This window comes from Oryzias melastigma, linkage group LG19, assembly GCF_002922805.2.
Source record: "Oryzias melastigma strain HK-1 linkage group LG19, ASM292280v2, whole genome shotgun sequence".
In the NCBI taxonomy this organism is placed as follows: Eukaryota; Metazoa; Chordata; class Actinopteri; order Beloniformes; family Adrianichthyidae; genus Oryzias; species Oryzias melastigma.
The window spans coordinates 15,956,838-15,984,757 of record NC_050530.1 but is presented as its reverse complement, the minus strand read 5'-3'; the positions used below and the strand labels follow the sequence as shown (position 1 = coordinate 15,984,757).

The following is a 27,920-nucleotide window of genomic DNA, read 5'->3' as shown; positions in this document are numbered from 1 at the left end:
ATGTGAGAGTGAATGTGTGTGTGATTGAGGCCCTGCGACAGACTGGCGGCCTGTCCAGGGTGTACCCCGCCTTCGCCCATCAGTAGCCGGGATAGGCTCCGGCGCCCCCGCGACCCCGAAAGGGATGAAGCGGACAAGAAGATGGATGGATGGATGGATGGATGGATATTATAAAGCAGATTTACTAAGTTTTTCTGCTTATTGTTGAAATCCTTCGTCATTTTCTGTATAAATAGCAGCACTTATTGCTCATTAACAGTTTTACAGAAGGATAAATATTTTGGGATCTTTTGGGTTTTGTGCTGTTGGTGTCTGTTCGTGTGATTTTTTTGCTCTCCGTTTTCACGCTTTCACCACCCCGCTGTGCCACAATTACAACTCAACACTTTTACTTGTCAAAACAAATGTCTGAAAAGCCAATTCGGGATCTTGGTGAGGTGTCTTACAGAGAATGGATGTGTTTCTCGCTTAGATATGTGAGGAGGCAGAGGAAAATATCCGCCAGATGTCCACAGCGTTTCATTAAGATGTTTCCCCTCGGTGTGAATCTGGTTAAACAAAGCTTAACTGAAAGTTAGACCCCAAGGAGCCATGAGCTTGTTTATGAACTACAAACTTCTGCATTCTGGCAGAAATAATTTAATGAGCAATTGATTCCTAATGGAGTACCGGAACAGTGTGATGAAGGTGAGGCTGTCCACATTGATTTCCTGCCACGGCTCAAATAAAGCCGTAGAAAGTGTTGCAGACATCAGTCCTAATTACTTCTGATTTGTGCCGCTTAACAAATATCCACATTTTATAGAAGTTTTGATAGTACAAGTGTCTACATTTGGGCGGTCATGCGGAGTTTTAAGGTAGCATCTTCACAGACGTGACACCACTTGACTCACTTTACATGGGAGTATTGCTGTTTTTTCACAATATTTTTATATATATATTATTATATATATATATTATACATGTATACATACATACATAATGTTACTAACATACATGCATAAATAGACATGACAATAGATACATTACCTTTTTTCAATATCCATAATGCTTTGGCAAATAGCCAGCAGTGTAGCTCCTCACAGAGAAAACCTCCCTATTATGCATTATATGCACACCACTTTGTGTTTGTGTGGCCTGCTATGCGCTAAATAGATGTCAGGGTGTTTTATTATATTACCGCTCAAGTGATCCCTCTCTTTCGGTGTGCGAGATTTACTGGGATTGGGTTGGCTTAACATTTAACTCTCAAGAAACAAGTGTCTGGGATTCAAAGGTGTTTATTAAACCAGAAACATGTTTCTTGTATTGGACTGGTGAGATAGTATATTGCTTTTTCAAATGTCACACCCTTAAATGGAGAAAAAGGGAAAAAAAATAGCTTAAGAATTCAGGGTGTCATCTGCGTAAGTCAGCTTTTTCTTCTAATGCCTTTCCTCTTTTTCCCTTTTGTCTTGTGCAAAACCCATGAAACTAAAACTCTAAATACCAACAAATGTCGCAACTTGACTCTGGAAGGGCTGTATTTAGAGGTGATGCTGTGGCTAGCTGGGTTACACAGTATGAGGAAAACTTGCGATATTAGTGATCATTATTGCAATGACAATATGATTAGCTGCACCAGCATTTTTTTAATAACACCCAACCACATATAATTCTCTATTTATGATCCCTATATATTATCATATGCGTTTAAAAAAACAGACTGATACGGCTAAAACAAATATTACTGCGATTACTCTTGAACTCTTTACTGACACGTAAAAAAACCCAGTCTGGCACAGCATTTTCTCGATAACACCCAACCACATATGTAGCTCCATATATAATCCTTAAATATAATTTTATATATGTAAAAAAATAATAATAATAAGACCAATACTTCTAAAATAAACATTACTGTGACTTTGCTAACTCCCAACCGTGCTAGTAACATATAAAAAACACAGTCCAACACTACTACAAATTAGCCGTGTTGGCATATTCACAACAACATCTAATGATATATATTAATCCATATATGATCCTTAAATATTAATCCATATACAAGATGCTCCAGATTATTTTTTTTACATAAAAAATTAAATTGTGTGGAAATATTGTGGAAAATATGTAACGATAATGGTATTGACAATACATTTTTTTATGTATTGTGTAGGCATATTAGCAAGTGTTTTAATTTACAATTTACCTTTTTTAACATTTTTACAGTTGTGTGTAGTTTTAAAGTTTTCAGCAGACGTAGAATTTAAAAAAACAGAAAATTTGTTTAAGTTTATGTGCTTTTTTTTAACCACTAATTTCAGGTCCTTTCTCTGTAACAGCTGAGTTGGTGGCCACACAGTCCAAACCACTTAACCTTTTTTGGATCCTTTGTAAACCGTGGTACACATCAAAAACCACCAGCAGAGTTTTTTTTGTCACAGAGTGAGATGAAATTGCATTAAAGGAAAGTGGATTTATGGATTTTATGAATCAATATCCCCTTTTCTTTAAATTAAAGACAAGATTAAATTATGAAACAGATTTTATGTCAAACCTAGTACAGTGTATGTGAGTGGTTGACTTCCACCTCCATCGTTTTTACTGTTGAAATGAAAATATGTCTCCATCTTTTGTGTCAGCCTGCACTCCTCCCTGTCTGTGTTGACTACCTAATAAGCCATTGATCTGTGTGGCAGGACATGCTGCTGGTGTCATAGATAATTAAAGAACAAAGGAGAGTGAAAGCTATCAGTATGGGTGGGGTCAGTCGAGTTCTCTAAATCCCTAATTAAATGTCTTTGGAAAACAAACTGTAACAGGCCCACATCAACAAAAGATTTATTATGAATTTTCAGAAAAATTCCTCTGCATCCATCTAGAAACAGCTGTGCGGTTGTTTACCAGATGTGCATAAGAATGAAGACTGCGTGTTTTATTGTGATTAGGGTTTCTGCTTCCCACATGCAGTTGTGTTTGGATGTTTCCACACATTCCTGTAGGATGCTTTTGCAAATCCTCTTTGAGGTGGATGTTTATTTCTACTGCACAGATCTTGATGGAGAATGTAGTTTATTGTGTACAAGAGAGGCGTTTGCTGAATATTCAATCAATGAATGCTTGTTTTACCTTGTCTTGACTAAATAAGAAGTTATATCCCATGTTCTCACAATCAAGTCTTTGATGTATGTTTTGGTATTTCTTGGCCTCCCTCTCTAAAGCTAGCTACATACACACCTGGCATTTGATACATGTTTGAGATCCTTTAGCCCATGGTGTTTACACTGGACAAGCAGGGAGGGGCTTCTTCTTTTTCATCTAGCACATGTCTGCCACCAACAGGACACAAGTTGCATTCACATATATATTTGTATCAACAACACAAGAGTTTTAAACGCAGAAGCCCGAAATGTACATTTATGCACTTACAAAGACTTTTTATTGGAAGTGGACACTAGGGGTGGGCACTAGTTGGAATTTTGGGTATCAATCCAATACTAAAGCATTACAGGGATAGTATCGCGGATATGAATACAGATACTTTTTTCTTCAAATGTTGTATCGTAGAATCATTTCTGAAATACACATTTCTTTGTCAATTAAATGTATAATGAAACACAAGACTGAGACTTTTGGCAAATAAAATGTTTATTAGCTAATAATAGCAATCTGTACTGAACATACATCAAATATAGAGCATGTATATTAATAATGCCATAAATGCATTATAATAAGATATAAGATACTATATATATATATATATATATATATATATAACTAAAAGCAATGATAAAATATCAAATTCACTAGTTAAAACAGTAAAGAAGATGTGAAGAGGTGGTGGGCTGTTTACACAGACAGCCAATGTTGGCAGATTGGGCAGTTTCCCGCACAAATTGGGCAGGTTTTTACTCTAATTGGGCTTTGTCTTGCCCAATTTGGTTACAGACAAATAGATGCTACGCTTGCATAAACGTATTGAAAAAAAAAAAAAAAAAAAAACCTACAATGAAAGTATCAATTTCATCATGTTAGTATCAACACTTCACCTTGGCATCAATATTATCGATACGCCCAACCCTAGTGGATGCTTGAAGGCGTGTTGTCGACAAGAGGACCAGAGGTCGTCAACTAGAACTGGAACCACCCCAATATCACTCCAAACACACCGGGCATGTGTTACTGAACCCACTCTTGCGCCATACACAGTTTCATGAACACACTTTTATCATACGTGTTCACACCAGACAAGTGGGGAGTAGCTTCTTCCTCTACTGTTTTTTTATTGTTTACTAGCGTGTCCGCCACCTACAGTTGGAAAAGGTTTGGTGCAAAAAGTTGAAGCGGTACAAATATCACAAATCTTAGCTTTGTTCTTTTTTTTCACAGGCTTTTTTAGATATCTTGGAAGACTTTGTGTCATCTAATTTCTGCTAAGAACAAACAACAATTATTAAATTCTCCTTTGTGATCACTTTTCAAACGGTTGGCACTTCCATATTTTGAAATGAATGCTATCCTTACTTCGCTACCAAATCTGATCCCTTATGGTCAAAGTTCAGCTGTTTGGCGTTTAAGTGGTTAAAAGTTCAACTGGTTGAACTTTCATTTCATATTCAAGGTTTCATTTTTAAATAGAGTCGGAGAACAAACTTGAACGGCTTTGACCGTGGAACCCTAAAACACACATTTACATTGATTTTAAGTCAAAGTGGTTACTTGAATGCGCATTTTCGAGGCCTGTGTGTGTGCTTAGCCAAATAGTTATGGTTTTTCCTTTTTCAAGCTTTGATAAAAGTTTACTTTTACAATTCTGAACACTGATTTGGTCACAGTTAGGGTTAGGGCCAATGTACCATCAGGTACCATCTTGTCTGCAGCCAGGTCTCTCTTGTGAGCGCAGTGTGAACGATGCATAATGTGGGTTAACTCTAATAAATCAGCTAAGATAAGAGTGAAAATTCCCTGTAGAGGACTCCCTCCATGGTCATTTTCTGGCTTTCCCAGTTCTCACACAACCATGCCCTCCAGCTGATTCTATCTATTCATCGACAAGCTTGATCTTTCCACCAGTGAACCAATCCAGCCTGCTGTGCGGCTTCTGTCTCACTGTGAGGGAATCTGGGATGTGACAGATAATAGTTGAGCCCTTATTTTGGTTTCTCCAAGTTTTGGTAAGCTCTATGCTTGTCAGTGAAAGGATGATCAAAAGGCCCTTCTAGAAATGCAACAATCTCTCATCTAACTACATCAGATAAAACGGTTTCTTTGGCCAGTTTTTACTCTGATTTATTTTTAGCCCGCTTTGTTCTGCTGGGATGTTAGAGTACGTCACTTGTTTCCACACCTTCTCTGCTAGCCTGCTGGCCTTCACAGTCAGATCCATCTGCACTTGAGTAGGATTATGAAGCGATCCTCTGGTGACATTCACTCTGGTCTCCATTGATGTCCCCCCTTCAGTTCAATCCACTGTGGGGTAGTTCTGCCTGGCTGCCTGCTTCCCCGGGCATAATTGATCCTCATATCATTAGCCTTATGTGGATCTTTTCGGGGAAACGCCTCCAGTTTTGCTGCCGTTCCTCTTTCGGTGACGCGCAGAGCCAAGCGAGCTCCTCATCTGTGACGGGATCACCGGTTTGCACGCAGCGATTGCTGCAATGTAAACAATGCTGTTATCAGCATGGGCAAGCCCAAGCTTCAGATGGCTGACTCTTTAGCCTAAACATGGGGAGGCGGAAAAAATGGAGCACGGCCGCACGGTCCCATTTTTCCACAATAAGGGGCCGATTGGGTCCAAGGAGGAAAGGCATCGAGGGTCTGTGCGTGAGCAGCCTCTTAGGGGTCCTCCGATCCCACACCTGGCTGATCGGACGGGAGGACGTGGCTCTGCTCCTGGCCCCCAACGTCTCCTTGTGCCACCACCGAGCTCATTCCCTGTCTTTCTCTTTTTGCTCCTCGTCTGCAGATGGCGGGAGCGATGACTTGGGAGACCCCCGCTCGCCTGGTCTGGACCCTCATCTGAGCCACATTGGCCAAGGTAAGCAAAACTCTCAAATTAAGTTTAGGGAAACATTTTTTCTCTTTTAAACAGAAGATCCTGCAAAATTACGCCTAAGAAACACAGTTTTGCTTATTATAAAGTGTGAAGAAAGTGGGAGTTTCTGGAAACAACGTTACCTCTTATTTCCTGTAATGCCCCCTCTCGACTGTTTCCAATTTCTGCTCCCTTAATATAACCAATGAAGGAAAGTCTGTACTGTAGCTGTATTTTATTAGACTTTATAGCACAGAGGAGTTTATGACTACAAGGAATAAACTTATTTTTGCAGGAAAGGAACTTTTTATGTTCCTGTAATTTTGTCTGTAAATCAGAATCGCTTCTTGGAAGCGGAGGTAGACTGGATGACACAGGAGGAGTGTTGGAATTGAAGTGAACCGCATGTTTGTGTGTGTTTTTAACTGAACACCTTGATGAGTGGGTGTTTGTGCTTATTTGAAGGGCACAGAGTGGCCCTTGCGGATGTCTCTTATCGCGGTCTACAGTAAAAACAGTCATCGCCACTTAAGCACATTTTTTTCCTCTTGTTTTTCCTTCAGAAATGCAGCCGCAGCTTCTTTTCTCTGGAGGCTCATTTCCACTGATCCATTTGCGATGTGTCTCTGTTGCGTTAACACAAAAAAGTTGAACGTCCATTAATCATTTGGAATGTTTACATCGCCTCTGTCATGTCTACGTCAGACATCCGTCTATGTCCCTTTGTAGGCTTTACCTAGGAGTTCTATTTCCAGTACGTCAATGCTTCAAATTCGCAAAAAGAAATAAATAAAATAAAAGCAGAGGAAATTGAAAACAGGGCAATTTTTCAAAATAAAATGTATAAACATTTTTTTTTTTTAATTTAAGGTCATGGGCCCAAGCGATTATGTGCAATAACTTCACAGATAACCCCATCATCCATTTTTGTCATTATTTTGAATGTACAAAAACATAACATCATTAATGACATCAAACGTGCCTGATGCCATGTCCACGGAGCACGGCGGAGTGGTGCGAAACGGAGGCTGCTTCCATTTGGTGCCCTTGCTAACCTATGGTGTAATTTACACCAGACGCGAAATTCCGCGGCCGGCTTGCCCTATGCAGCGATCATTTCGCCGTCTATTTTTTCAGGTCTATTTTTTGCGCGAGCCGTGAGCAATCCGAGTCAATCCTGGCAGGAAGTTACGCCAAGACATACTAAAAAATCCGATCAATTTTCAAAATATAACCAATTTTTCTCATTAAAATACTTCTATTGACAAATGAAATCATATTTTTGTACCTAGCTGTAGAGATAAAAATACGGTAGTCACACAAACAACGCACAACACACAAAACATTTCTTAACAAATGTGTATAAATGTGTGAACTAAAATTTAACTGATATGAAGAATCGAAAGAATTAAAATAAAAATGTGAATCAAATTGATTCCGGCTCTTATGAATTGAATCGAATCATTTCTGCAAATTATAATCAATACTCAGTCCTACAATGGAGAAAACATAAATTGCTGCCCTTCCCCTATATGGAGGCTTGAATGAGCCAATTTGAAAAAATAAATATGTACACAATTAAATTAATAAACAAATGTGTCATTAATTATTTAAAATTGGCATTACATAAATAAAAGTGGAAATCAATAAAGAAATATTGAAATATATGTGGCATTAAAATATTCTATCGTCGGTAATGACCCGATGTTATCTTGTGCTTATTTCTGACTTGTATAATTTTGACAAAATATATTTTTACGGAGAGTAAAATATGGAAACTTATTAAAGGTTTAAGTTGATTAATTCTGGAATGATATTTGTCCCTGTTTTTATTCATAGTAAAGTAAAAAAGTTACATTTTTAAAGTTGTAAAAATGTAGTTTTAGTGTTTTCAATAAATGTTTATTCTGTTCGGTCCACGATCCATGTTGTGTTTTGGATTTTTACCCCCTGTGAAATTGAGTTTGACACCCCTACCCTACGGCTTCAAACGTAGAGCTATGGAAAAATAGCTTCTTCAAATTTGGATGACATCATCAATAATTGGCAGTCATCTACTTTAGCGCGTAGCTACCAGTGCTCAAAAAATACATAATAACATCAGTTTTATTACTTTAATGCAAGGACTAAATGCTTAAATTTAATTGTAAACGTCTATACATCAGAGCACACCTACGTTACCTAATGCATTCTGCTCCGCGGCACGAGTGCGACGCAGATCACCTTACTGGTGGAGGGATTGCCAGCTCTAAGTTGCTATGGCTCCTTCATAAAGAACAAGTTTGGACACCACTGCAGCTTCAAATGCCCCCACAACTGGAGCAATCGTCCACACAACGCAAGGAAGACGTACCGCTGATGGACCAGTGTAAATTCGGCACAATTTATGAGACCTCTTCATTTTAGAGCCGTTCATTTTATGACTGAAGGCACTACCTGACTTGATGTTCAGAAATGGTTCAAATTGGAAATTTAGGTTAATTAAAGAATATTTGTCTGTTTTCCTCAGTTTTGGAAGACGCTAAAATGATGTTGGATCATGGCTGCCATTAACTGCTGCCAGAATACCAAACTACCCATTGGTATTCACACCACAGTCTGCATGCATGAGGACAGTTCTCATAGTGGGGGATGTAACCACCGTCCTGGCTGTTGCAGTGACATTCCCCAGTGAATGGATGGATCGAATCCAGCACTACTGGAGCCACAGAGATATGCGTGTATTTGATATGCATTCCAGGCGTTTTTCTTCTTGTGTATTTGCATTGCAGTAGGTGATTTACCGACCCCCACCGATTAGCCGTCATCCAGGCTTCCTATGGGACCCGTCACGCACCGGTGTCTGATAATGGTTTCTCGTCTCACTGTTGCAACTACTATCTGATGTGAGACTGTATCTTGACCAGTTGAGGGAGTGTTGGAACTGGAATTGATAAATAGATGTTTACAGACACTCCCTTTTTTATTTTTTACTTTTTTTAAAATATACTGATGAGTGTTTGTATGAGGCTAAAAAAGAAATTCCTTCGTTGTCATAATCTTGGGTTTTTGAAGAAAGAGGGGAAAACTGGGCAGATGAAAGAGAGTGGGTGGTTGTTTATGCTCTTGTCTATAATTACCGCTCATTGTGAGAGGCTGTGTTTAAATACTCTCCCATGGCCATGACTGTACTCCTCTTTGATCTGTCTAAACACATTTGAGGGTATTTTGAATTCTTGCTTTTTATTATTTCGAAATTGAAGGACAGAGTTTGAGTGTGAGGCCAGGGGGCTGTTATGGTTCTATCAAAATGGCATGTGATGCCTGCAGGGGTGTTCTCACTTTTAGGTCATGGTTGCCTTTACGTTCAATAAGGCTGTCACACTGATGCCAGAATCCAGGAACCAGCACGTGGCGCTGGCTGTCCTGAAGTTCAATCAGAAAGAAAGAGTTCAAACTTTAATATTAAAGAACCTCTTTGACGGAAATTGTATTTGTAGTGTTTTTAACATCTTTCTGTTGCATTTTTCTCATAGTGGATGACATATATTATGTATTATTACTTGGCTGTACATCATATTCTTGACTTCCTAAGGAAATAGAAAACAAATCAAAATAAACTGAGATAAGTTGGACATATAAGATAAAAATTGTTGCTGGTCAACACTGATAAAACTCAAAAGTAGTATTTCACTATCTACTGCATACATTAAAGACCTCATCTTTTGATCTATTTTCAGAGTGTTCCCAGAGGTCTTTTAATAATGGTTTTGCAGTTTTTAGCCAAAAATCTAAAATCTGGTGTCTATTTCTAGGACATAGTTTCTGCAGAAATTAGCCTGTAAGTTGTGAGCTGAACTGTTGGCTGGGGGCAACCCCGCCCCTCTTTCCCTGCCTGTTGTGGAGCAGATCAAGGATTTTGTAGCCCACCCACAACAACTTGATATAGTCAGAAATGCAATTTAGTCTTATTTTTTCTGCCACAAGAACATGCTAAAAAAAAGACAAAACAAATACGTGATTTTCATCGGAGTTCGTCTTTAATATTTTAAATTATCTATTGTTGCAGTTTCCTACATCACCACTAGAGGCTGTTTTTTTTTCCAATTAGCAGATCTCTGGCAATGTCATGTACTGGTAGACAACTGGACCTTTATCACTTCTGGTGTATCATTCTACCATTATACCACTGGTGTACCAGACCATTGGTGTGTTTTTTTTGTAAGTAGATTAATGTGTGTTTTACTGTGTTTCTTTTTTAAAAAACATCTTTAAATTGGTGATTATGTTTATAATATTTAGCCATCATGTATTAGTTTGTTAAAGGGACTACAGATGGAAATTAGTAATTAAGCTACAATCTGGTGCAAGCGTTTTATTTTTTTAAGCTCTATGTATTTGTACTCTGCCCTCATAAATTAATAAACTAAACTATTTTATTCCTATGGAGGGCCTCTGCCACTTGTTGGCGACCTCCTCCGAGATGAGGAGGCCAATACTTCCCCTTACCACTGGGCAGACTGATGAAAGAAGAATATGTCAAAAACACAATTTTCATTGGAGTGGGTCTTTAAAAGAAGGATACTTCTTTTCAAGATGCAAATGGTAATACTTAACAGAAGTTCTGGTCTCAACTAAAAAGCTGTTTCTCTTAATCATCATGGAGGATGATGTCATCTGTTTGGAAGGGATCATGCACTCCTCACAGGTCTAGTCAGAATCGATTAAATCTCCACTGTTATTCCTCCCTCTCTCCAGGTGGCAGCATAGATAGTGACTGTGCCTTTGAGGGAGACTACGCCGTGCCCCCGCTCTCCATGACCGAAGGCATGCAGCACATTCGAATAATGGAGGGCGTGTCTCGCTCTCTGCCCTCCTCCCCACTGCTCACCCACCAGTCCATTGGCGTGAGGCTCCAGCCAGTGAAAAAACTCACAGGTAAGCACACATTACTCAAGTGTGGCATTGATTCTTCTAACCGTCTCGTAACCAGAGGTAAGGAGAACATATTTGGCCAAGAAATCCTATTCAGGTTCTCCCTGTCCTATCATCCCATTGGGTTGATATACCCCACGACTTAGTGTGATTCTCAACTGCGTGGCTAGAAATGGGGTATGTTCCTACCAAATTTTGAGTCCTATTAGTTCAGGTACCCTATAACTTGCTGATAGGCTTTAACTGTTAAGTTTTATTCACACCGGGCTTGGTAAGATTTAGCAACCGCTCCCATTGAAAAGTCTCTGCGTGTTTGGGGGTTATGTTTTCCAAACTCACGTGTTCATGTGTAGCTATGCAAGTTTTAAGGTCCGTTTCTGGCAACTGAACACACACTGAAAGTTACACCAGTTTAACTTTGACCAATCAGGGACTCAGATTTGGTGGTGACGTTTGGGTACTGTCCTTTTAAAAACATGGAAGTATCAATGATTTTCAGAATGGATCAAGAAGGACAAATTATTTGTGGTTTGTGCCTGGCTGGACTTGTATGACACAAAGTATTTCACATATCGGAATAAAGCGGTGAAAGAAAATGTCATTAGAAAGATTTACAAGATTTGTACCGCTTCAACATTTCACACCAAACCTCTTCCAACTGTGAGTACATGCGCAAGTATCGGGTAGCGACAGACTCGTGTGAACACCTTATCACTCAAAAACCTACAGTTTGTGCGTTTTTGAACACACTCGGTGTACACTACATAATGAATGTATAATGTATGCAATTAATCTGAATAGAAACATCAAACTCCACCTGGTCATACCCAACTGACTATGTGGAGAACAGCAACCATTGTCGTTGATCCCTTCACTCTCCCAGTTCCTCTTATTTTCCCCTTCACTGTAACATTCAGTAACAGGGCCTATTTTTCTCTATTAACTGGATTAGGAGACTTTATTCGCCTTCTGCTGTCAAAAATAGGGGAATCTGTGGGCTTTGTACACAATGGACATCTAAATCTTTCTGCTGTATTGGATTTCAAAGTGAGAGGAAAAAAAAAGAAATATTGACATTACAGTCTGAGCCAGTATGAGTGCTGCCTCCGCATGGAAGAAGCACAGTGGGTGTGTGGCGAGATTTAGGAGCCACCACTAGGGTGCACCAGCCTTCCAGCATCCTCAGATTATTAACTACTTCAAGGAGGATCATGATTTTTTTTTTTTACCTCATACAAAATGATTTATGGTTTCTCTTGGGCCATCCGAACTGTGGGTATTAAAGAGGAAACACCCCATAATTTCCCCTCTATTTTACCTGGGAGTGCCGCACTGCTGTGGAGGGTGAATTCATCAGAGGGTGCAGCATTAGGGTTTGATTTAAGAACTAGTCATTTTTATCAGGTCAAATCCCTCATTTCCCCCTTTTTATCTTGTTGCTTAAGAGCAATGCTTTCCCCCCCTTTTTTTTTGCTCCTTTTCAGTGCCGTATCACGGTAGATTCAGCCTTCACTTTCATCTGTGTGTATCAAAGTGAATTTTTAAGAGCCCCAGTAAGTGTGAGAATCCTTAAACACCTGTGTGTGTATGTGCTTGTTTTCTTGATAGCCAAGAATAGCTTGATTTATGATGCGGAGGGCCATGTCTATTTTCCCTGTTCTTTTCGTGAGAGGTCTCTTTTTGAGCTTTGGCATGCATGTCATTATTTGGCTTGATGCATTACACCATTCAGATGCTGCTTGTTTTGAGGGCGGCTTTCATTTTAGGGATTAGACTAAGATGTGAGGATTTGCGGGTCTTAGATATGAATTCAGATGTGGTATTTTTTGGTTATTTTTTTTAACATTTGCCTTTAAACCTGTTATAAAAACTCAAATTTCTTTTGCATTTGAGTGAACAACAAAAATGATGATCCATAAAAAAAAAGTAAAAAAAAAAATGCAGTATCAGAAAGTAAACATTCCTCTTAAGGCCGTAGAAATGTCTTCTTTGAAGTGCGGGATTTTCTATCTTTACTTGATGACCTGAAACTGCAATTTACAGAGCAGGTTGTCAAGGAAATAAAACCGAAAATATCTATAAAAAAAGCAGTATGTGTGTAGCACTTTACACATGTGGTCACCTTAGGATCCACGGTTCAACTTGAAAGGAATATATTTATATATGTGTGTGTGTGTGTATGTATGTATATATATATATGTATATATATATATATGTGTGTATACTTATAAAGTCTTAATCCTTTGTTCTTAGAACAAAATCACTCAAGTAAAAGTAAAATAAATGATGGGATAAAACTACTCTTAAAAGTTGTAAAGACTACCGTATTTTTCGGACTATAAGTCGCACCGGAGTATAAGTCGCAGGGGCCAAAAAATGCATAATGAAGAAGAAAAAACCCTATATAAGTCGCACTGGAGTATAAGTCGCATTTTTTTCAAGTAATTTATTTTACAAACTGATTGAAAAAAACGATATTACATCATCCTGGAAGGGAAGTTATAACATTCATAAGTGAATAGAAAACAGGCTGAATATGTGTCAACACATATTCACATATTAGCATCATGAAAAAAACGAAAAGGTGTAGCATTTATATATCATAACAGTTTTATTTAACTATAGTCTCAAGAACTCATCAACTTTGTATCTTTACTGTAATTAATTGCACGCAATCTCACTCCATATCACTAAATCCGTTAAATTCTTTGTCCTCTGTGTCACGTCTGAATAACTGAAGTAAATAAAGTAATTGCATAGATCACCATAAGAGGGCACTCTAGACTTACGGTCCATATCTCATCATTAAAAATTCGTATATAAGTCGCACTGCAGTATAAGTCGCAGGGACATTCAATCTATGAAAAAAACCGCGACTTATAGTCCGGAAAATACGGTACTTACGAGTTGTCATAAATGTGAAGTAATTCATCCCCATGCCCATCTATTTTTACTTGGACAACATTTAGACAACTTTTGTCTACCTTCCTACCTCTTCTTTTGATGAAAATAAAGTCTTTTCAGTCACAGAAAACACTTGAAGTTTAATTTTTGTGTGGTGACTACACACAGAAGTGTCCTGAGGTGCGCTCCGCCCTCCAGGTCCTCAAAGTTTCAAGCATCTCTGCATCCTCAGTAAGCACCAGATTGTGCCCGTGCTCAGAGACTCCGGCATTCTCACCCTTTAATTAATTTAACCCAGCACCACATCCGGCACAGCTTGACAATATCAGCTTGAGTGTGTTTTTGGCGTCACAAGCTAGAGCCCCCGTCCGAGCCAGAGATGGGAGAGGTGAGTCGAGGAGTGGCGGCAATGGAATGCAACATAGAGCAAACGGCGGCAGGTCTAAAGGCTGCAGCACTTTGATCCCCTTTGCCAGCCTTCATCAACAACAGCCGTCCAACACCCTCCTGCGTACCTCCTGATTGGCCTCGGTTCTGCAAAATGGGGATGTTTGTACGGACTTCAGTTATTCAACCTTAAGGCTCTGATTGAATGAAAATGCGCTGACCTTTTTAGAGAACCATTGAGTCGCTGATTTAATCCCTTCTGCTTGCCTGGAGACTCTCAGGGGGGTCTGCGGATGCTCAGATGGTCATCTGAGGAAACAGGAAGGATTGAGACGTATTGAGCAACGTAATACTTCTACTAATAGTTATTCCTTCAGCAAGTATTCTTAGTCATCCTGGTTTTCACTGCTTTTTAGAAGTCTTTATTTTGGAATGTTTTGATAGTTTAGTTTCGCAATTCAGCAATTAATGTTGGATCATTGACTGTATATGAGAACTGGACTGGGTGACTCCTCCCCCCTGGTGTTCCAAACAGGAAGTACCTACTGCATTTTCTTTTTCTGTAGTTTTTTTTCTACCATCTTTGTCTTTTTATGTACATGTGATGCAAACAAAAAGACGTTAAATCATAAGCTTGCTTCTTCCAAGTCAATACCTGAAGAAATGTCTGTCAAATGCAATACATTATTATTTATAGCTTTAAATGTCATAGGAATAAGAAATATCTAGATTTTAGCATTTTTGGTAAAAGAATCGAACTGTATCTTATTGCCAAAAAGTTAATGGAATCCTGTGTTTATCGATTTGTGGACCATGTATTGAGATGCGTATCAAATCATGTGAGAAGGAAAGATACACACCCCTAGTATTAAGGAATGCAAATTAATATTGTTCTTTAGTGCAGAAAAAAAATAGATTTTTTAATATAAAATCATTCCTTTGTATAATTAAAACACTAGCACCAGATGCTTTATTTAAAGCAAGAATACTAAAAAACGATATCTGAGTTTCTACTTTATGAATTTAAGGTTATAATAGTGACAGATGTGTAGTCATTTTATGATAAGAGGCGATGAATTATGTATCTTATATGTATTAAGTGATGCATAATGACATAGAGGGGCGGACATGGTGTAGAGGTAGAGCGGCTGACCTCTGTTCGGAAGATTGCAGGATGGGTTCCCGCCCCCTAAACGCCCATGTGTTAAAGTGTCCTTGGACAAGACACTGAGCCCCACATTGCTCCTGATGGCTATAAGTTGGCGCCAGTGTTTGGCGGCGGAGCTGCCATCAGTGGATGAATGGGATATATACTGTAAAGCACTGTGGGCCTCTAAGAAAGTAATAAGGCCTGTATAAGTATACGCCATTTACTATAGTCATTGGTAATAATATCTAATATGAACAAAAATTCTTGCTAAAGGTGTAAAGGAACATTGGTCATTTGTATTAATATTTAAAACTCCATCATATAACTTAATTTTCTTCTCAAAAAGTTTTAAAAGCCATTTTTTTGTGGAAATGCTTTGTTGCGGAATTAGGTTAGTTCTAGTACACCACTATGTTTTAATTTAAACTTAGAAGTTGCTAAATTATCCCACTGTTTTTAGTTTAATTCACTAATCTATAACAGTATGAGTTCCTCACTTTTGCCTTTGCTAATTTTCATGAACTAATTATTTGCTCTTACTCAAGTGTCAGGCTTTCCAGAGCTGTCGCCCCACCTAATTGATTGGCTGGCTCCACTCAAAAACATTTCAAAAGTAGTTTTTTTTTACCCCTCAACATTTCTTCATTGCTTGCCCCTTAATTAATTGTGGCAATCAATGCAATCACTGCCTCCCTGTGGATTTTCATATCAAAGTGTGGCATTTGGTTCTAAAATAGCACAATCTTGAGATCGTTATATCAGCCTAATTTTTACTTTCCTTTTGTAACGATCAGTACGTGAAAATGAGGAAATCTATTGTCAGTGGTGACCAAATACGGTGTGCAAAGAGGGTCATTTTTCTGATTCATTCATTTATTATGTTTTTTTTTCTCATTTTACTTTAAATTTGTAGCTTCTTTGCTCTAAAATACAAATTGTTTTAAATTTCATATAATTTTCATGAGTAATACTCTTTAAATTACTCATCTTGAACTGCCCTTTATATACTGGATTTATCATAAATTCTATCCTTTCTCTTAATATATTTTATCTGTGAATCATGTTTTTTAAACAGCTTTATGACCAGTTTTGTCTTCTCAGTCCCAATATAACTTAACCTGTAATGTTCCACGCCACGGGTATTTTGCAATAACTTTTCGCTTATAGCACAGTGGTATTTTTGAAGCAGCCTGACGTCTGGGACGTCTCCATCCCTCACACTCTCCATCCATCTTTGCCCAGCTTTACATTTTATGAGGCATCTGTTCTTCTCTGTGACTCTTTTTTTTTTAATGCAAACTGACATTTGGGACATCTCAATCTCAACGCCTCCTTAGCCAGCCTTGCACCCTGAGAAAATTGTTTCTCAATTATTGTCATTATTTCCTCCCTCGGCCGTCTGTGCCACAGCAAGCTCGGCGAATCATTTGTTCCCCTGAAAGGAAATGTGACATTTTCAGCTCCATAGTCATAGGTGAGATATTAGGAGTGAAGGTAAAGAGCAGAGAGGAGTAATTGAAATCTAAGTAAGAAGGCCCTGTGGAGGGCAAGAAGGAAGCAGCTGCTGCGACAGAAATGGTTTTAATGTTACAGACACTCCACTGTCTGGATGTTTGAGCAATTAAGGGTCCTTTAAGTGCAAACATCCGGTCTTTTGAATTGTCTTACGACATAAATACAAAGGGATGAGTGACTGAAGAGGCCTTTCAGAAACTATGTACACCGTGCACGTGTTCTGGAATGCGCGAAACGCAGGTTGAACGCGAGTACAGCCCATGGTGTTCACACTGGACAAACAAGAACCATTCTTTTTCTACTGTTTATTAGTGGATGTTCAACACCTACAGTTAATGCTTAGGATTTCTAAATTGCTTCCTATCCCCTTTTGTCGAAAAAACATACATTTTAAAAGAACTTTGTAAGAAAAGTAGAGGGCATAACTTTCTATATTTTACTCTTCGTAAAAATGTATTTTGTCAAAATTATGCTATTTAGAAATAAGCGCTTGATAATACCGGGCCATTAATAACAACAATATAAAATTATTTAGGGGGCCGGATATAATTACCTGTATGGTCGGATTCAGCCCCCCAGGCCTTGGCTTTGACACGTGTTCTATACCATGACTTTTAACGTCAATGATATTAGTTTGGTGTCGTAACATCGTGGAAAAATGGCGGCAGGACAAAATCGCAAAAATATATATCATGTATCTAGAAACCAAAGAAAGCGTAAGACTTAACCATAGGAAAGGGAAATTAGGATTCGATTTCCAGGGGGCGTAATGAGCTGACCCTTCACACCATACCTACTTAACGATGTAGCCACAATGGGTCCCTGGTCTAGATCTCCCTGTGCCTGTCCCCAGCCCGGATAAAGTACAGGTTGTGTCAGGAAGGGTAAAACTATGCCGAAGCAGATCAGTGAAAGCTGACGGGACATGCCAAAACAACTTCTAAATACCAAAGTGGCCATATCCATACCTCAAACATTGGCTCAGGGCATGAGCAAAAGTTTTACCTGCAGTCTTTGCACGTCTTCAAGGCTTGTTAGGAACGTCTTAAGGGGGTTTGAGATTCCCCTCTGGGGAAATAAGACTGAATGAAGGAGATTAATATAAAAACCTGAACTGTTGCCCTTCAAACTAATGGATCGGGACTGTAAGAAAAGCAAAGAGGGGTCATAATAAACCCCTCCAGTTGGTGTTTGAGCCCTCAAAGTAGCAATAAAACATGGCTGTGGCCGTACAAATAGAGTTTCAAGGGTACAACAAGGACAGACACTGGCTGCATGAGCCCTGAATGAGAATAGAGGTGTGTTTCATTTAATCCTCTTGTTTTTCACATGCGTCTTTTTTTTTTTTAATATACATCTGAAGCATCCTCGTAGCTTTTATACACAAGCAGAAAAACTGTGTGCCTTTAATAACGCCCTCCCCTTTTTATGCCATTTTCTTTCCTGCCTGAATATCCACCCTTCTCCACCCCCTCCTTTTGCGCTCTGGTTGCTATGACAACAGCAGCACTGCAGCATTCATCTACTGGAGACCTAGGCTCCTTTTTTGCTGTAGAGAGAGTGCGCCTCTCACATCTATACATAACTCACTAAGTGCTAATGCAGTCTCAGAGGCGAACCAGGAGCTCACCTCACTGTGTGCACGCCGGAAAACACCCCCCATGCCGTTTGGCTCTCGTTGTTTTATTTTGGTTTTTTTGGTGATGGCACAGGTTTGGGTCACTTGTCATCTCCTCCTGGAGTTTTCACCTCTGTGTCTTTCCCCAGTGACACCGTGACTGCCACATTCCTCCTCGCCTTTTCTCTCCCGATATCCTCCTCTTCTTCTTCCTCCTCCTCCTTCTCCACCTCTCACTCTTCCTGTCACTGCCATATCCGCCTGGCTCCGTATCATTTGCTGCGCCCGCACTGAGCGAGTAGCATCACCACTGAAACCTGTGGAGATTTCTTCAGAGGATTTCTCTGCATTTCTCCTCGTCTTCGCTGCGTTTTTTTTTTTTTTTGTTCAATTCTTGTTATTTTTTTGATGAGCTGGTCACCGCTCAGGGGGGACGGACTGCTTGTGTCGCTGGAAGGGGAAGGAGGGGAGTTGGTACCGTACTCCAGCCTTCAGGAATGCGAGATCTGGTTTGAGAATGGTGAGCCCAGCCACACCCTCCTGTTCTTGTTTCATTCCTCCATCTCTTCCATTTCTTTACCTGCTGCTCCACCTTTGCCTCGGCCGGTCTCGCCCGCCTCAGTGACCGCTAGTTCGAGTGCTCCACAGATAGGGAGATAATGTAAGGAGAGTGGGCAAAGTAATTTCGGTCCATGATTTGATGCGTTTTGTCAAAGGGCTGAGGTCTAATCACAGTGTGGGCTCAAGGGCCTGTGAATCAACCAGAGTGTGACAAAGTAAGTGGGGTTTTTTTGGTTGTTTTGTAGCAAGCAGGACTGTTTGATGCGTCAGCGTGGGTGATCATTCAATTGTCTTTGTGTATGTACGCTTCCATATATATATGTGTGTGTTTGAGTGTGTCTAAGCACATGCTGTAGGCGGCTAATGGTGCTTGTTCCTGTTGTGTTTCCCCTTTTCCTTCCAGAGTACAGCAGTGTTCATACAGCATATGGTTGCATAAATAGCTTGAAGTTCCTCCAGCTTGTCGTTATGTGCTAGAATCACCCCGTCAGATGCTGGGACGCGGTTCCGTCTCCTGGTTCTTGCGGGGCTCCCTGCCTCGTCCCGGGGGACTGTTGCTTGAATGTGTAGACAGAACAAAATGTCTCAATAACAACCGCCAGCAAAACACAAGCACCCCATCAGCAGCTGCTGCCGCTCGTCTCATTTGAACACTTTCGTGAGGCGCCTACAGCTGGGTTTCACGCCACTTTGTATCGCCACCTGGAAGGTTCTGTGACGAGCGTTGCTTGTCACCTGCCATTCAAAACGTCTTCCTTGAGCCCAAGAATCTCTGTTTTGACTTTTTAGGGTTAATAGGTAGTTCTGGCTGCAGACTCTAGAGAGGAGGAAACCGTTATTGAGTTTGGCACCTGTAGCATGCCCTTCTTCAAAGCATTAACTTTTGCATCAAACCAGCTGGGAAGGCCACGTCTTACTTGATTTTGAGAGGTCTTATTTAATATCCAAACAAGATACGATACTAGACATATACAGGAATGTCTGCGCATCTTTCTGTTTTCTGGATGGTTCTGTGGAGCTCAGGAATAAAAACTGCTGACATTATCGTTTTTGTTGACAAAAACCCTAATAATACAGATTATTTTAATACCAAGGTAGACAACATACAATGTTGACACTTTTTTTTTGGTTAATCTTGAAAAATAAAAAGAGCCAACATATAGATTTAAGTCTCACGTGCTGAGACTTGACCTGAGTCTAGACCTTAAGGAGTCTAGACTTGCTTACTCTTTTTTTTTCTGCTACAGTGCACTGATGTAAAGAGAACTTTTATTTTTTAGGCCTGACATCAGTGTACTGTAGCTGAACTGTCTGTCATTGTGTCTCCACAAGTAGTTTAAGGACAGTTTGTGACCAAAAAAATAAAAAAAATGTCAATGTACCCTTTTCAAAAAGGGACATTGTGCGCATCTGAAAGGTTTTCCTATATTTTTTTTTTTTTTTTTATGTCCAACATTTGACTCCATTTGTGGTGTGGCTAATGTGTCAATTGAAATGATTAGGTTATATATATATATACTATGTCAAATTTAAATCAAAACAGACTCAAAGAGAGCAAAAAGAGCAGCCAATCAAACTAGTCAATTACTTTTACTGCAGTCCACGTCGATCTCATCACATCTCATGTGTGCTTAAATTTCTGGAAAGGACCACATAAGACCTCACCAACTGATGATCATCAGTTTGGTGTAGCTTAGCTTAACTACAGCCAAATGTGCCCAACGATGAAATACAAAGTTGAAAAGCTAATCAAAAATATTGTTTATGATTGGGATCAAAATGAAGGCTTGTTACAGCTGTTAGTGTAGTTTTATGTAACCCTTGTTCTATCCTAGGCATGTTTACATTAAAAGTGGGGTCATCTGGACCCCACAAGACAGCACGCTGAACTTTCTTTTTCAGATATTTGTATTTTCACTGATATCCGTGGCAGACATAAAATCCTGTCCACCTTTGTCATGGGATGGATGGCACATCAATATAAGGGTGGGGTCATCTGGACCCATAAGATAGTACAAAGGTAATTGTGTAGGGGGGTTATAATATTCAGTTTAACATATTTATCTAATGACTTTCGGTACGTACACACCGGCTATGTGTGATTTGTTAAAGAACACACTGGACCATCACACTGGACCATCGCTAACTTGTAACTGTAGTTGGAAGAGGCTGCAATTGTGCAAATCGTCGCAAATTTCGTGAATCTTACTCCAGGCTTTTTCTCTAACAAGTCTATTCTGAATAATTGGAGACATATAATTCAGGGCAGGCACAAATAACAAATATTATTTCTACAGATCAGTTTTCAAACATGTTGACACATACGTGTTTTTGAAAGTTTTTGATGGTGCCCTTTGTAAAGGACACTCTATCCACTATGTCACGACCAAATGCAAGTCCCTGATTGGTCACAGTTCAACCTGGTTTAACTTTCAACAAGCGTTCAATGTCTGCGTGTTTTGTACATAGAGCCTGAAAACAGTCGCAAAAACGTGTGCAGTGACGCGTGATTGCTAAAATTTAGAATGCGGAAGCCTGAAACATCCATATAGGCATGTTTACATGGACTTTATATTGGATTTGGCTGCTTATCAAGGGCAGTGTGAACGCAGGATTTAAGAGCACAGGAAGCGACGCTCCATCTTCTTGACTTCTTTTTGCGGAATACCTAACAGTTTGATAGTAATGCTATTGTAATGAATTCCACAATTGAGTCTCAAAATGTACTAATATCGTTATATATATATTTGATAGTTTGGTCAAAACTAGGCAACATTTAAGCTTAGAACTTTGCTAGGTTTCAAGACAGTTATCACCACGTGTTTCTCATTCTGATACATAGCACTGCAAGAGGATGAGGTGACTTTTACCCTGAAGGAAGATTACAACTCCTATTTAATGTAATATTTTGTGCAGTTGTGTATTCAGAATTTCCTTTTTTTTTCTTTACTAAGCTCCAATCATCTTGATCACATCCCAAGATCATAATATTTACGATGCGGGTTTTCTCCTACTTAAAATATTCTTTTAAATTAACAATGTTTTGTTCTTTCTTGATTCCATGCAGAGCAGGTATGTGTTCATATGCATTTTTAAAATTATTCAAAGCAGCATTATATATTTTGGAGATATAGAGAGTGAATACTGGTCACATGATTGCATGATTCTCTGTAAAGTCGAATTCTATCCTCTATGCTGCGGTACATTGTCTCGTTGGAATTCAGGGCTAAAAACTCGATCAAATGCTGGATGACTGATACAACTGCATCAGGAATCTGGAATCTAGAATATCCTTTCATTGGAAGGAAATCCTACAAGAACTGAGTTATTTTACTTGAAAATTGACCTTCAACAACGTATCGACCTAATCATAAATCCACCGTTTAAACTTTCTTTCTTATCTTTTATAAAAAATCTATGATAATTCTATGCTGAAGTGTTAAAAAAGCCCAAAATATAGTACTGTTTGTAACAGGATTTACTTTTACTTTGGTTGAACTATATTTAAAATACAACTGTTGCACTCACGTACAAGAATGTATATTAACAAAAGTCTGTCCGTCCAATAGTCCTTCCCTTCGGACTCATCTTTCCAACCATATTTGCTGGAATTTGTGTTTAGTAAGATGTCAGTTACAAGAACTAAATTGTCTTCAGTTTTAGGAACATCAAGTTTACAACTGAATACATCCGTCATTTCAAAGATGGCATTCTTTCCCATGACGTTCATGCTTCTGTTGACAATTGGTCCTGCTTTTGCGACCATTTTGGAACTTCAACAAAATCCCAAATTCTGACTAAACGGGGACATTTTGCTTTTTGTCTTGAACTCTTGATTTCATTTGATGTCAGCAAAAAGATTAAAGAGCGTGATTGCTTACACTGTTTGGTTGTTTTGTGGCTGGTCATTTGTTTGTAAGAAGTTCAATAGTTTAAAAACGTTTTTGTGCAGGTGTTGCTCTTTGAAGTTCCACTCCGATCATCTTTTGATCCATTTTCAAAGCTTTCCCAGTGGTCTTTTAATTATGATGAGGCTGTTTCTATCCAAAAAAAAAACAAAAAACTGTCGTTTTCTTGGACATAGTTTCTGCAAAAAGACAAGAGTTCTTTAGAAATTTTTTACTCCTGTGGGCGGGCCTGAGCAACTCCGCCCCATCATTCCCCTTTACTGAGAGCTCTCCGTTTACACGTTCCCACTAGCTTACAGCTCCTCACAACCTAAAATTACCATCGCAACAAAAACGGTGAGCAATGTTGAAGCTATTCAGTTTTGAGGCGAATGTCAGCCCAGACGAGGTTGCATCACAATGGGCGGAGCAGGAAGCCTTTGGCCCACCCATTGTATTTGTGACATCACAACTACAGTCTTTTTTAAAGTACATTTTATCATCTGTTCCTGATTCACAATTATTTGAATATAACTCAAAAATGCTATTTAAGTTTAAATATTTGTACATACATCCATCAGGAGAAAGTACTACGAGAACATTTAAAAACACAATTTTTATCAGTGTTTTTTTTTTAGAATTAGTTTGATTTTTGGATTTAGCCATACCTTCTGGGCAAAGCCACATCCTCAGCGTAGAAAAGAGAAACCCGCAGTGTGCTAATAATAGCATGATAATGATTTGCTTACAAAACACAGCAGCGGGTTACATATACCACCTCACTGCATTCTGCTAATGCTTTCTAAGGGGGAGCTGAGCAAACATTTCTTTGCGAGAGGCTTGAGCACATACCTCCAGACAAGTGTTGCTGCGTGTGTGTGCTCATGCATATCTAACGCTACAGCGGCTGGCGCACAGCTCTGCACAACGACACCAGCCACAGTATTAACATTCCCCTCTTGTCTGGCTGTCGTTAACTTATGTGCCCAGACGTTTCAAGGATGCTGATCCGGTGTGCGCCTCAGCTCGGATATAGGGAGTCTGGTCGCCGTGACTGTATGGTATCAAAAATTGAAACACAAAAATAATCATGTCATCCAGAATTTTTCAATGACAAGAATGTGGTTGTTAAGTTTGGCGTCTCGGGGAGGTTATATATATCCCCTCCAGGGGCTGAACTCCAGCTGGAACAAAGGTCATGGATATTATTAGACCACAGGATCAAATGCTGTCCTTGACAATTGTTAGTCTCACTTTCCCAAAGCACTTTCATATTTAATTTTACAGTGTGCTGCTCTCCTCAAGAGTACAGACCTTTCTTGTCGTCAGAAGGAGAAAAGTGTGTTAAAAGTTCATTCGTTGGAGAAGAAGAGAAATCTGTAGTAATATTTTTGATGGAAACTGTCCCAAAGCAGAACTCAATCAGGAGAGAGCTCTGTGTTTACAGGAGCAGAGGCTGCTCAGAGAGCCCTTTGGGACTTGAGAGGGATTCGGATCGGAGAAAAAATTGATTGCAGATTAATGGTTCATTGTGGTGATGATGTCAGATATAGGTATGCAAAAGGAGGCCAATTTCCTACTAAATCCCATGACTGCCCCCTCTCCAATCGTGATCCTGCAAAAATCCACAATTAAAAAACATTCAAAAACTAAAACCAAACAATAAAATGAAAAGATAAATGCAGCCTCAACAGGGCTGTTCTGCTTGTACCTGTCCCAAGCCTGGTAAATGCAGAGGGTAGTGTCAAACCATACGACGTATGACATAGATATTTAGATGAACTGATATGATGATAACATGTTTTTTAGAGCATTTCAGGGTGTCAGACGGATATGACAGCCAAAACTCTATAACAAAAATCCCCTGATAATCTACCTACCCCATGGTAGGTCTGACTAAATCCAGGGACATCTGGTGAACACCAATGGAACAAAAGTTGATATGAAAAGTTTCAATTCATGTCATGGAGCGTATTAGAAATTGACTTTTGCCTATTAGATTATACAATGGCAGTTAGATTTTACAAAAAGAAAATATAAAAACTTTTTTAGTCTGTAAAAATAAATAAATAAATAAATAAATAAATAATATAAATTATTTATGGATTTACTAAAGGAGTAATTTGTATCCTAGATATTGTTATTGTTCTAGCAATTACCAACTGCGTTTGTTACTCAACTATAATTTCAAAGAGAGGCTTTGGGGGCCGTGTTCTTTTTATGAATCATAATGGTCAGGAAAGCAAAACAAAAGATGTATGATTTTAATCTTTTTGTTTACCAAAAGGTGCAACATTCTTCCCCTTCCATTTGATTTTGTCACTGATTTATTATGTCCATCTTTAGTACCATCTGAATCCCTTTTGGGGTCACTGGGCTGCTGGAATCAACCCAGCTGCTGTTTGGCCAATAGATTCTCTCTCCCAACTCATCATACATGGACGTATGGTTCAGGGGTCCCCAACCTCCGGGCTGCGAACCAGTACCGGTCCGAGGGCCTTCTGGTACTGGGTCACAGACAAGGAAAAAATGCATACACTAATCAGGAGTCCCCAACCCTCTGGATTTTGACCTGTACCGTAACATGGATAGGTACCAGCATCCTAACCTAACCCTAATCTGGTACCGGTCCTGCGTCTGTTTCTGTGTCCAGTACCATGTCCTGAGGGCTGGGGACCCATGATTCATGTCAAAAAATGATGAGTTGGGGACACCCAAAAGGCCTGAACCATACATCCATATATGGGAGTGAGAATGTGTAGGTTTGCCAAGGGTGGGGTCCTCCCCACAGGTCATTAGACTATTGGAACCACACATGTACATCTAGACACAATTTATAGATAGGTTTTTGGATTGTGTAGGACAGGGTTTTTAAAATGCAATCGCACAGGAGGCCAAAATCCAAAAAACACCTTAAGTCGTGGGATGAACAGGATAAACATTTATTGAACACACTAAAACATTTTTTTTAAACTGTAACTGCAACTTAAACCTTAAACAACTTTCAATATTTTACTCTCTGTAAAAATATATATTTTTAAACAGGTTAGAGATGAGCGCAAGATACCATCGGGCCATTAATAGCAATAAAATAAAATGATCTGGAGGCCCGGATATAATTTCCTAGAGGGCCGGATCCGGCCCCCAGATCTTGACTTTGACTCAAGGTGTAGGAGAAGCCGGAGTGCCGGGACAAAACCCACAATACACAGGGAAACTCCACACAGAAAGAACCTAACTGGGATTTGAACCAGTGAGGCGAGAGCGCCAACCGCTCCACCACTGTGCAGCCCTAATCCCACCCCACAAATCAGAAATTACACATTTTTTATTCTGTGTGTTGGGAAGAGCTCTGCCTGACGGCTGTTCTTAGAAAACCCGCCCCTCCCTCGGTGCACCGAAAAAGCTGCCAGTGTTTCACCTTGCTTCGCTAATCTTCTCAAGGCTTAAACTGGTAGAGGCGCTCGCGTGTGTTTGCAGACACATTCCCTCAGTCAGACACGCAGCTAGAAGGGAGGGAGAGGCAGTCCAACTAATGGACTTGCACTTGCTGCTTTCAGTGTTGCACAGCAACATCTGCTCTGCATTGTTTTGTTGGGCAAGTCAACAAGAAGGGCAGGCGTAATCATTTGAGGTCTCTGAGCTGGATTAGAGCGTGCACTCGGAGATCAAGCATTTAGTCCAGATATGAGGAGGTTTTTAAACCCAGTTATTGCGAGCTCTGTTGAATACAAACCTACATTTTTTGTTGATAGTATTGGAATTTCTTTACATTTATTTTGAACATTTTTAACAATTTTAAAGTGTGTGTTTAATATTTGTCCAAAAATATATTAAATTCCCTCTCTTATGTGTCTCTAAATCCTCCAAGGATCAGACTAATCGCTGCACCAAGACCATCTCCTCTAAAGTATCTTAGATTTGTCAACATTTCTTTGATGTCCTTTAAGCAAAAGGCGTTTGGTTTGGGTTAAGTCGGCGTTAACACCACCTCAGAGAGGTGGACAACTCTTCCCCCTGTTTTCTCGTGCTGTACTGTTGCCATAGTGACACTAGCCGCGTGTTCAGTCGCTGCAGAGCTTTGCAGACAGCAAGGCAGAGCATGTCCTCACCCACATTATTTCTGTGTGTGCGTATATGTTAATGCATGCATGTGTGGGTGCCCTCGTCTCTGTCTGAGTGGGTGCCTGAGGTTGTATGTAATCGAGACAGTAGAAGTGATGCTGCATGGTTGGAGAGATGTTTGTTTTTGTCAAAGTTGACGTCTTTGCTGGACATTAATAAGTACGTTTACATTGTTTATGGAGTCATTTAAAGACTGTTTTTGTTTGTTGAAAGTTCAGATTGTGAAAAATAAAGTTCTTAAAGTTCCACTCTTTGAGCTACTCTAAGAGCATTCCAAGTGGTCAATTTTTCGCCAGAATCAAAAAATCTGTGTCGTTTTCTAATTCTCCCTTGAGTTGTGGGTGGGACTTTTGGTGCAAAGCAACCCCACCTCCCCTTCCTGTCACCTATAACTGAGAGCTCTCTGTTTACACTCTCTCCTGCTAGCTTACAGCCGCTCAGACCCCAATCCAAACATTACTGGTGCAACAAAAATGGTGATCAATAAAACTATCTAGTTTGAATCCAGATGCCAACTTGGACAAGCGGATGCATCAGAATTGTACTTGTGACATCACAAATACAATCTTTTTCAAATTGCATTTTTCGTCTGCTCCAGTTTCACCAGTTTGAATAAAGCTAAATTTTCTTTATCTATGCCCTTCATCATGAGAAAAATCACACGCGAACATCAAACCACCATTTTTTTTGGGGTGAGTCTTTAATGCTGCAACTTTGAACCTCAATGCTCACTTCCTTTAATATTTGTTGACTTTATAAGAGCCATTCTCACATTACGTGGAGCATCAAACACTTTTTAAAATGTTCTTAGCTTCTTTTCTTTTACCCGTAGCCTTTTTTTTG

At 39.5% G+C, this 27,920-nt stretch overlaps 1 protein-coding gene across 13 annotated transcripts in view; it reads left to right on the top strand.

The window, feature by feature from the left end:
- tanc2b (tetratricopeptide repeat, ankyrin repeat and coiled-coil containing 2b) overlaps positions 1 to 27,920 on the top strand; it is a 178,098-nt gene that overhangs the window by 79,862 nt on the left and 70,316 nt on the right. For 11 of the 13 annotated variants that reach the window (XM_036217014.1, XM_024284953.2, XM_024284959.2 and 8 more), the window contains 2 exons: positions 5,948 to 6,019; positions 10,754 to 10,933. In XM_036217014.1, coding sequence (XP_036072907.1) covers positions 5,948 to 6,019; positions 10,754 to 10,933 — 252 coding nt within the window. Of the gene's footprint in view, positions 1 to 5,947; positions 6,020 to 10,753; positions 10,934 to 17,927; positions 19,025 to 27,920 lie in introns of those variants that run through there. The other 2 variants (XM_024284962.2, XM_024284961.2) reach the window with 1 other exon arrangement.